The 12,016-nt window shown below is 45.4% G+C and overlaps 1 protein-coding gene across 1 annotated transcript in view; it reads right to left on the bottom strand.

The window, feature by feature from the left end:
- The window catches only part of LOC119169860 (uncharacterized), a 159,646-nt gene that overhangs the window by 12,030 nt on the left and 135,600 nt on the right, over nt 1-12,016 (bottom strand). The window contains exon 7 of the mRNA XM_075886558.1: nt 10,300-10,569. Within this exon, the coding sequence (XP_075742673.1) occupies nt 10,300-10,569 (270 nt within the window). The remainder of the gene's footprint in view (nt 1-10,299; nt 10,570-12,016) is intronic.

Raw genomic sequence — 12,016 nt, forward strand, 5'->3', positions numbered from 1 at the left:
GGGGCATTTCCGATGGAGGCGGAATTGTTGTAGGCCCGTGTGCTAAGATTTGGGTGCAAGTTAAAGGACCCCAGGTGGGCGAAACTTCCGGAGCCCTCCACTACGGCGTCTCTCATAATCATATGGTGGTTTTGGGATGTTAAACCCCCGAAATCAATTATCAATATTTCAATCTTACAGTAAAGCTGTGCATGACTATAGGTTCTTGCGGGTTGCGCAAGCGTACAAAATGATGCGTTCAGAAACAATTGAACATTGTTCCACTTATCGCACAGGCAGTGAATGGTGAAGAGCAGTGTCTCAATAAATTGTGGATTAGATGAAGCAAGTGAGAATGACTCTAAAAGAATAGTGCTCTATGCAGACTAGAGGAAAATGAAATAACAAATTGTGAAAGAGGCTAATGAAACGTTAAAGTGATATTGTCACGCGCTAAGAGCAATATGAAATAATCCGAAGTGAACCGAAGGAATTATGATTTCAGTAAAGCAGAACACGACTGTGCTCTGGCCATATGTGCGTTCAGTTATGAAGTCGCGTTGACAATTTATTTTATAGTGCTTGACCGATTCCACCAATGCAGCTGTCTTATGTTTGCTGTGAATAAACAGCTCAGAAGATCGTTTACTACCACGCAATCCATTGCAACAAAACGTGCTGCGACAATTTTGAACATGCACAAAACATTTTCTCGCTTGGTCGCAACGCAAGAAACATCGCTCTTCAAAAGCACTTGAGAGAAATTTAACGTGCCTATGATCCAAAATTAAGAGAGTGCATCTTGGTCACCGATGCCAGTTGAGCAGTGAACGCTACTAAAAAACCATTCTGCGTCTGTTATTTCTGGCTATCACTCAGAACGTGACATTGTATATCAACCATCAGTCACAGATGCTTAGCTGTTCGAAAAATCAATGGCAATGGAGTTGATGAAAACAAGTAACCAAGTCCGTCATGCCCGTAAAGCTGCATTCAACGCGGCGCAACGTAGTATTTGACGGTATTTTGCGCCGCATGATAGAACTTGCAGGATATCGTCGTGAATGGCGCAACAAACATCTCTTTAAAATTATGCGTGTCATTGATTGATATGTGGGGTTTAACGTCCCAAAACCACCATATGATTATGAGAGACGCCGTGGAGGGCTCCGGAAATTTTGAACACCTGGGGTTCTTTAACGTGCGCCCAGATCTGAGCACACGGACCTACAACATTTCCGCCTCCATCGGAAATAAATTATGCGTGTCACTCCACCGTGATGTTTCAAGGGCTAAGATACTCGGCTGCTGACCCGCAGGTCACGGGATTGAATCTCGGCGGCGGTGGCTGAATTTCCGATGGAGGCGGAAATGTTGTAGGCCCATGTGCTCAGATTTGGGTGCGCGTTAAAACACCCCAGGTGGTCGAAAGTTCAGGAGCCCTCCACTACGGTGTCTCTCATAATCATATTGTGGTTTGGGAACGTTAAAGCCCAAATATGAATCAAATTATGCGTTTTCGCTGCCCAATGTGGCATACACAGAGACAGTATGCAGAATTAGAGTGCCTTGTTGTGCACTTTCTGCGCAGATGAGGGCGCATGAACAGAGGCATAGTGTGTAGTAGCTAGGCCGCATGGCCGGCCCTATAGGAGTGTCTGCTTGTTACTTAAGTACCTCTTTTTCTCTGTCGTCAAAGTAATATCAAAGTAAGTAGGCTTCTTCATTCTGTGAAAGGGACCCTCAAACAGCTATGACAATTTTGTATAATGGTTTTGAGCCCGCAGAGAAAGCCCCATAGAAACAATTTCAATATGATTCAGGCTCTTTTCGTCGACGGTGAACTTTATCTCAAGATTTCAAACATGCGAGATGTTAGAGAACGTGCGTCCCGTCACGGACGTGTACAAATAAGCCTCACCTCTAAACTAGTTTGCCGCTAATATTTTACAGCGTCGGTCCTCCGTTGTCGACCCTTGTGGTTCATTGCTCAAAAACAAAGGCATTCCAGTGGTGATAGTTGTTAGTGCATGCTTGCCCTGTGTATACTTGCCTGCCCTTTTCGGGCACCTTCCGTTGTGCTTCAGCAGGAAGTTGCAAGTATTGAGCTACTCGAGGATCTTTGTGTAACATTAGATAACCTTCATGCTTTGCCCTTGCGCAGAAACTGTGGTGTTTTATTCATTTGAAGAAGTTTGTTTATCTAAAAAGTTCTTATCGCATTTCACACTTATCAAGGAGTAGTTAAACGCTTGCAATTATGTGAAGACTGCAGCAACCTGCGCTGTTCCTCGCCACCTGCTATGCGGGGTGTACGAATGCTATGAAAAACTTAAGCAAGCTTGGGCTTCGCCTTCAAGAGTAAAACACACAAGCTTGAACGGACCCCGTTTGCATGGTCTACTCATTCACTTGCGAGACCACGCTTTTCAGTGATGACCACAACCGTGCCATGTGGAAAGGATTGATTGATTGATATATGGGGTTTAACGTCCCAAAACCACTATATGATTACGAGAGACGCCGTAGTGGAGGGCTCCGGAAATTTAGACCACCTGGGGTTCTTTAACGTGCACCCAAATCTGAGCACACGGGCCTACAACATTTCCGCCTCTATCGGAAATGCAGCCGCCGCAGCCGGGATTCGAACCCGTGCCCTGCGGGTCAGCAGCCGAGTACCTTAGCCACTTGACCACCGCGGCGGGGCATGCCATGTGGAAAGGAAGGTCGGTGTGCGTATCACTGGTTTTTCGAAACTCTCTCTCAATTCATGCGAATGGCGAGTGTAGCTGCCGAGCATTCACAGCACCATAATCCATCACATTTTGAATGAGTTAGGTACCCGCTGCGTTTCCATACACCATATATCGGTAATAGGTGATGTTTTATTGGCTAAAAGCGCTTGTTGGTTATTACAGGCACGCATTGTTGGAGGTTACTGGAATCATGTCAACCAACAATTGCCTTTTATATTGAATAGACATCAGCGTATACCCTTGTCTCTAAAATTTTGCTTCCATAGAAACGCGACCGCTACGGCCGTAACTGAACCGATTAGAAAATATGTGCAGTGGCAAGCTTTGTTGACGCTGTTACTGATAAATAGAATGGATTGTGCCAAAGCGCTCATTAATGGGTAGGCCTTTAAACTGCTCGCTCCTTGCATGATTCGTAACGTATAACCTCAGGCGTAAAGGTGCCCTTCAGCCATGCAATACTACATTGGCTAGCAAGACTTATACCTCCATGTGACAGATGTATAGGGGTTTCCCGCTATGCAGTTCCAGTCAGTGGCGAGGCTTTACAGTAAAACACCTCTCTTCCATGCAGCACACCTCTCAGAATTAAGATTTTGTTCTTCATTTATTACCATCTCTCTCAATTTTTCACTCATGCACAATGTTGCTTTTTTTTATCAAAGCCAACAACAGAAAAATTGGAATGCACAACGAATTTTTTGGCGCTGTCGTGTTCGTGTGAGACTCCCGCCTATTTTCTCTGTACGCACTACGTTTCGCAGAAACTTTTTTGATGGTGTTGGTGTTGATGTCGATGGGGGCATCATTGGTCGTGAGTGTAACACCGCAAAACGTGTGACCCACAAAAATTGCGGTTAGATGCTTGAATCGAACCCAAACTTTTAGCTTGACAACGAGGCGTTCTAACACAGTGCTACACACGTGTGTAATTATTTTCGCAAAAAAAAAACAACCCTCTGCAGGAGGGTTGGTTATTACTCTTTGTTGATTATTACTTTTGTTGGTTATTACTCTTTGATCACACTCAAAAGAATACACGCTAGTGCCTGAAGTGTCCAGGACTGCCCGGACGCCTAGTTTGCCACGGTTGGTTGATATTTACATATTTTATCCGGACTTTTGTGTTCGAATAAAGTCAGCCGTAAGGTAGTCTTCACCCTTAGTGGACCTAGGTAAGGGACCCTTCTACCCACCCTTTGCGCAAAGTGCGAAGCGAAAATTGTGTCTTCTACTGAAAAAGTGAACAGCTTTATGGAGGACCTTCAAACAACACCGGGTACCTCGGGCACATCTGATGAGCAAGAGCACGCAGCATGCGAAGACGTGAGTTTCGCAGTGGATACTATGGCTTGGAAAGTGATGGCAAGCCACAAAACTGAGAAGGAATGTGCTGAAACAACTGCGCAAGTTTCACAGCAAGAAGTTCATCCAAGTGATGGGTAGGTGAGCTTCTCTCAGACGCCTTCTTCACCATAAATTGGGTGACCAAAGCCTCCTGCATGCCACCCCTACCTGAAGACTACACCAAGATAGTGTATAGCTCAAGGGATGGCTTGAAAATACAAAAGGCCGGACCTTTTTTAGTGAGTCAAGCCCCTGTAACAGCAGCAAAGTTTCGTCTAGATCAGACCACTCAGGATAATATTTTTCCCAACATTAAGAAGAACATCATGGTGACGATCACGCCGTTTAGATAAAATGCAGATAAATAGGTTGACGTAGGGGCTGTCTCGAAAGCCGGAAAAGAGCACGAAATAAGCAGTTACGAAGCGACGCCAAGTGACAACTGCAAAAGTATAATTGTTTTATATGGGAAGAGTAGCGTCCCAAAACCACATTATGATTATGAGAGACGCTGTAGTGGAGGTTTCTGAAAATTTCGAGCACCGGGGGTTCTTCAAACTCCGCCCAAATCTGAGCACACGGGCCGACATAGTTTTCGCCTCCATCGAAAATGCAGCCACCATAGCCGAGATTCGATCCCACGGCCTGCGGGTCAGCAGCGGAGTACCTTTGCCACTCAACCACCGCGGCAGGGCTGCAAAGGTATAATTCAACACTGATGAAGATGATCGGACGATGCTCGCCACAAGTGCCCCTTGGCACTGGTGGCTAAAAAAGTCAAGAACTCAAGATCAGTGATAGCTGTGCTTGATAGAATTCGCACCCCGAACTTCGTCAGACATGGACCCACTTTCTTATCTGACTGTCATATGTCAGGCAAGTTGACATACGCTACGTATACGGGAAACTCCGCCATCGGTTGGACGTTTGTCCAGACCCGGACTCTACTGAACGCAGAGCCTGCAGAATTTCTACCCTAACCTCATCGCTTGTGCGCGATCCGCAATGCAAGCTGTGTGGAGGTTTGAACTTAACGGCGCACAAGGTGTGTTCGAAACTCTGTCTTATTCTGTTCATGGTGCGCGCAGGATGATAACGTGCGCCATTGGAGTAACAAGATCAGGCACCGCTGGATGAAGACAATCAGCACATGAAACGAGGCAGACCTAAGGTAAAGACATCGACATGCAGCCACTCCGACTTTCAGTCGTGGAGCCTCACAACTCCAACGTCATCGACCACTAGCCCGAGTCACTCAAGGTCACACGTCCATTTCGCGCGGGAACGAGCATCGGAGGTAATGGCACATGGGCGGATATACTCAGAAGTGCTACAACGAGAACGCCGAAGTAAAAACGTGAGTTTCACAACACAACTAAAGAACGAATGGCTACGTTAGAACAAAATTCAACAGAGCTTAAAGCAGACTATACCAAGCTGATTCTCAAATTATCCGAAGCACGTAAAGTAAAGAGCAGTTCTCTAACGCGCACTCTAAAGCCACCATTCGATTTTGAAGCTTCTCAACTACTTGAGATGGCGAGACGGAGAGAACAACGCGAAGCCCCAGCTCCTCAGAAGCGAGCTGTAACGTAACCGCGATGGACTCGCGATCAGGCAAGGGCAATGTCATGAGTGAGAATATGAGACTAAAGAACGAGAGCGTGATGCGAGTGACGAAAAAATGAATGTTTACCACTTGAGTACACAAAATGGAAATTTATATGAACCGCGTGGCCATGGAAAGAATGAACTCACAGCACATTGGCGCATACGATCCTCTACAGGCTGCTTTCACTGGAAGTGAAGGAGGCTTTCATGGTCAACGTGGTAGTGACAAATGGGACATGAAAGTTTTGCATGTGGCAATGGATCTGCAGGTGGATTGCCTCTAAAATGGCGATCCTCCTGAAGATGGTAAAACTGGAGACCGCAAAACCACGCGTCTCTTTGCTACAAGAAACAATTCTAACGAAGCTGCCCCAGGCTATTAGGCCGAAGCCCCTAGAAATGAGAAAGAGAGAGGCGTAGCCATTTTTACTAAAAAGAAAATCTCGCACATTCGTCATGAAATCTGACAGACAGCTTGCTATGTCTAACACCTCGCGAAAACAATACACCCAACTATCGCGTAGGGAACAATCAAAGTATTTTCCCACTAATTTATGTGGGAGCCCTGAAGACAAAAGCCAGAATTCAGGGGCATACTCAGCAAAATCGCTAACATCTCTAAAGAAGGTAATTGTAGGTGGCAGCTGAACGCCCCATAGCAGGCATGGGGCTACGCATGTGGCTCTTACAAAACGTCTTCACAAAACAGCCTGTGATCTCTACTTCATTGTTATCACAGACCTGGAAACTTCAAATGGGTGTGGTACTTCCACATGCCACGACACCACACTGGACCTCACTTTCAGCCCGCTCAGAGAGAAATGTGACAGATTACACTCGAGAATTGACCTTGGCGGCAATCACTACATTCTGAGAATCAATGCGAAACTCCCAGAAAAGAAGTAAAGAGAGTGCAAACTAATATAAGTGAACCAATTTCGTAAAACTCGTACGTAGTCGTCAGAATGATCAGAATAGAACAGAAAGAATACTATGGCAAGCTCAAGCGAACAGGCTTTAGCTGACATCGCAGCCTCAGGACAAAGAATTACCGTGGACCGGCAAAATGAACAGTCGTTCAGTTAACCTGCTTGAAGCCAAGCACTCCGTCCTAGCAAAGTATAAGGGCCAACCTTTCAAAATAATACTTAGTTAGAAGCTCGGTGAAGTCAACACGACCATATAACAGTAATGCGCACTTTTTTCCCGACAGCAGTGTGACGAAGTAAGTGACTCCATCAACGGGCAAATAGGCAAATACAGTGGATGGAGGCTCATAAAACCCCTCCTCGGCGCAAATCGCACCAAGTCAAAATCTGTGCAACGTATCAGGCTCAGGAACTTCGTACATTGCGCAAAGCAATACAGTACTGCTGAAGGACTTGCTTAAGGCCTTTTCAAACGCTACTTTGCAATAAAATTGTGACATCCCGGAATTTAACAGAAGAGGATTGATGGCAGTGCCCCAAATTTGGACTACACTGAGAGTGAATTTCGCTTTCCAACTCACAAAAAGTGAGTCTGTAGGCGGCCCCGACGGTGTCAAGAATTGAACTATTCAGAAATTAGATGATAATTTAGTCACCCTCTTAAGTCTTACGAATCAACGAAGCCTTGAAAATTGGCCGTTTACCTGGACAATGAAAGCATACAAACATGTTCCTTACTTTAAAATCCTAAAAGCTACTGGCACTATCAGACCTCAGGCCGTTCTCACCTAAGTTCTGCATGAAAAAGCTAGCCGAGCATGTCATTTTGAACCGACTTACGGGGTAGGTCGAAAAACAGGAATACTTTCCCTACAGTATGAACGGATATAGGCCGGCTTTATTGAGGCAAGACGCCATGCTTAGAGTAAAGAAACGTGTGCTGGATCTTCCCACACAAGATACCAAGGGGCTGCTGAGACTCAAAGTGGAGCAAGCTTTTGACGACATTCGACATCAAATTACTCTGACCGCTATCTTTGATCACAATCTCGGTGCAGTATCAATACATAAACGCCTTTCTGGAAGATCAAACGGCCACTCTTCGAATAGGCGAGCACGTTTCTAAGAGCTCTGACCTGAGCAATTTGAGAACACGAAAAGGCTCGGTCCTTTCTTCATTGTTATTCAATCTGACTATGGTGAAGCTCTTTCGTGCACTGGGTTTTTTAGAAGATATGGAGCACATCATCTACGCAGGCGATATCACCATTTGGAGCACCGGTAAGAACAATGCAGAGTTAGAAGCCTGTATGCTAGAAGCCATCTTAGCCATCAAGGCCCACCTCACCATAATAGTACTTCGATGCTCTTCAAGAAACTCTGAGCTACTTATCTACCGTCCTTCCAGACAAAGGCGCCCATCAAAAAGCTGTTGCATGGACCTAAATGATTCGGACGGCAACATACCTACGGTCTATCAAATACGCATCCTAGGACTCATCGTTAGAAGTAGCAGCCCCCACTTGGTGATGATAGAGAGTATCCCATTTAAGATTAAAAACGTGCTTCAAAAACTTTGGCGCGTCATGAATCGGCACAGAGAACTAAGCGAAGACTACGCCATCAGAATGGTACACGCTTTTGTGCTCTAACACATCAAGTACGTGACTGCGATGCTCAACTGGAAACAAGTAAAAGGAGAAAGGCTCGAACTGCACGGAATACACGCTTTTAGGACAGCATTGGGGCATCCCAATAATGTGTTCACTACTCTCCTCTTACAACTAGGAGTGCACAATCCCCACGCTAAGATAATCCAGGCTCAGCACATGGCATAGATAGCACGCCTATCCAGAACAAAAGCATGCATAGATATTCTGATCAAGGTCAATCTGAATACCATAGCGAAAAGGGACAGCCTGTGGATTTACCAAAAGCCATGCTATGCAATCAATTACGTTGCTGCTCTGCTCAGGAATGATGTAAATGCGACTCGCAATCACAGAAGTCTCAGCCGCGCAAGAGCTCTCGCGGCAGCCACTGCAAAGTTTCCGACCTGGCAGATTTTGTGGTTGCAGCGCACACATCGCAAAAGCATGGTTACTCAGTAGCATGAATTAACGAACTCAGAATAATGCGCAACTCACTCACTCTTTGCACCAAGAGGCCGGAAGTAGTCGAACAAACAACGATAGCTCTCGTTCAGCTCTCAAGATCAGCCACTCAGGTTTCGCAAACGTCGGGATAGACAAAACGACATTACAAATAATAGGTGGACAAAAGATCACTAATCACTCCATCGTATAGTTTCCTGCACACATGGACTTCTTAGGGGATAGCCTGCGGAATCTCAACGAGGCCAAACACGAGGCAGCGCGAGAATTCATCGGCTACGTGCCTCTGGTTTCCCTCGCAACACTTCACTTCGAGGACGAAATCACGAATTACTCTTATCAAGGCCGCTTAAGGTTCCCCCTTCCGCATAAGAAATTACCTTCCAGTCTGGCCGCCACTATGCAGTTCAACCCGACTAACTCATATCCCAGCCCCGGGTGCATAAAGCATATAGACACACACAATACGATGTACAACATATGTGGTAGCTGTGTCGAGAAGGTGCAGATTAGAATCATATGCTCTGTGGTTGTAGATCGAGGGACACCTACGCTAAAAACACGGAACAAAATGCCAAGCGTTTTGCTAGCAGACCAACTTTAGGGTCTCCAGGGGCCCACGATGAAGCAGAGAGCTTCAGGCTCTCTGTGCCGAGGTGGCAGATGCCTTCCGCACCTGGAGCTTAGCTGAGTGTTCTTCAGGACCCCCTTTTGAATAACAGTTTGACCACCACCACCAATCTTTTTCGGGTGTCATGTAGTGCGACTGATTGCCTTAACACCTGTGTATTTTGCGTGGCCCAAGCGTAATATCACATCATCTGTGTAAAAAGAGCTTGTGATTAAAACTTCCAACGAACTACAAAGCGCTGAGGCATATTCATTCAAAATTGACAGAAAGAGTGTAAAAAAGTCTGCAGTTGGGTGAGTGCACATAATGTCTCTGCGAAAAATGTTGGGTACTTTGCTAGTTTCCCAAACAAATATGTTACATTTAATACACCACAAATGTGTTTCTCGCAAGTGTTCTAGCAGAGTTTAAGAATGCGGAAAACTCTTTATGGCAGGATACGGCTGAACTATCCACCCAGATGCCAAGCCTAGTTGGCGAATGACAAGGCGATGAAAATGGGACACTTTCGACAGCGAAGCACCGGCTTCCTGCAAGTTTCTTGAAACCCATACACTGAATTAAAACTCGCAATTGACTCAAACAACACAAGCTACAAAGAGGCATTTATATCATTTAGAGCCAACTTTTTGGAGTAGTTGGTGAGCCCCGCCGCGGTGGTCTAGTGGCTATGGTACTCGGCTGCTGACCCGCAGGGCGCGGGTTCGAATCCCGGCTGCGGCGGCTGCATTTCCGATGGAGGCGGAAATGTTTTAGGCCCGTGTGCTCAGATTTGGGTGCACGTTAAAGAACCCCAGGTGGTCTAAATTTCCGGAGCCCTCCACTACGGCGTCTCTCATAATCATATAGTGGTTTTGGAACGTTAAACCCCACATATCAATCATGGAGTAGTTGGTGAGAAATCAAATCTAGACTTATTATATTGCACTAACCTTTCACAGTAGCCTCAATGGCCTTTGCAAGAAGCTTCTGATTTTTGTTACGCCCCTCATGAGTAAGCACAACAGCCGCAGCAGGAGCTTCTCCATATTCGGAATGTGAGAGGCCGACAACAGATATTTCCGCGATGTCAGTCGAATGTTCCCGAAGCAGGAGTTCTTCCAGTTCTGCAGGAGCCACCTGATTATCCATGCATTTGATCAGCTGTTTCACCCTTTCCACAATGAATAGCCGACCATCTTCGTCATAGTAACCAGCATCACCTGGAATGTCACAGAAACAGTAGAGATTTTCAAGCATGAGCTTGCTATTGAACAGCCCCACTTGCACAGCTACACGAAAGTATAGAACGCACCTTAAATGGGGAAAACACCTACACATTACGAATATCGCAGTTTGTTTAGTTTTTCGCTTGTTTTGCACAAGTTGTGAGCTGCATTACAGTTCATTTGATTTAAACACGAAACAGTTTTATGCCAGAGTTCACCAAGGCGCCGCTTACGTATTTCTGTGACACACTTGATGTTATTAAACTTAGGCTACAAACTGCCAAAAAAATTGCAAAAACATTGGCTTCGTATTGCGTGTTTCGCTGCAAATATTGTGTAACGGCGATAGCCTTCCATCTGGAGAGTGGGAAGCGGATAAAACATTTATTTGATGCTTGTTAAGAGAAATAGGTGAGAAGGATTCTGGTACCGGATGGAAGGATGAATGAATGGATGGATGGATGGATGGATGGATGGATGGATGGATGGATGGATGGATGGATGAATTGATTGATTGATATGGTGTACCCTTTAGAATAAATGGTGGCTCACGTCCCCAAGCTGTAATACTTAGTGAACCAAAAACTAGATTTACTTTTTTTTTCCTTTATAGTGAGGTTGAGGATTCGTACTTTACAGTGAAGGGATTAATTTTCACTCTTTCCTTGACTTTAGCCACCAATCAGATAACCTCCTTCTTGTTAATTTTCCTGCTTAACGTCTATTTTGCCCTCCCTGCCCCTAAACACCAGTGCTTTGAAAAACTTTGAAAAAAAGATTAGTGACTCCATCTTCCACACCAAGTGTACCAAGTATTTCCCACAAGTCCTCTTGAACCACAGTACTCTACGCTTCCTTGATATTCAAAGATGCTAGCCGCAGGAGCCTGTGCCCTTTTCTGATACTTCGATGCACTGTGTCACTGAGAACAGATCGTCTTCCAACATCCTCTGTTTTCGAAACCCTTTCTGCAGTTCCCCCAGCACCCACTCATCCACTATACATGCCTGCAGCCTTTGCTTTATAATCTGCATCGCCAGCCTGTAGACCACTTATGTCACTGTTATAGGACAGTAGTTGTTTATGTCACCTTTGTCCCCCTTTCCTTTATAGATTATGCTTATCCTACTAAGTTTCCCTCCATCGGGGACCTCACAATCGATTAATATTTTGCTCACTGCCTCTCTCAAAGCCTGCTTAGACTTCAGACCAATTCTACTTATCAGCATAGTTAAAATGCCATCTGGGCCTGTTGATTTACTACAAGGAACCCTCTTCTCAGCCCTTTCCCATTATCGTTGTGAAAATGGAGCCATTGCACCACTTGATTCATCCTTGTCTATTGTGGTGCAGCACATATTTGTTGAAATTTTTCTGTCACCCTTGTTCTTGTATATTAACAGCTTCGTCCCCTTCTAGCCTAGCACCTTGAGCTGTAGTT

Source organism: Rhipicephalus microplus, chromosome 2 (assembly GCF_043290135.1).
Source record: "Rhipicephalus microplus isolate Deutch F79 chromosome 2, USDA_Rmic, whole genome shotgun sequence".
Classification (NCBI taxonomy): Eukaryota; Metazoa; Arthropoda; class Arachnida; order Ixodida; family Ixodidae; genus Rhipicephalus; species Rhipicephalus microplus.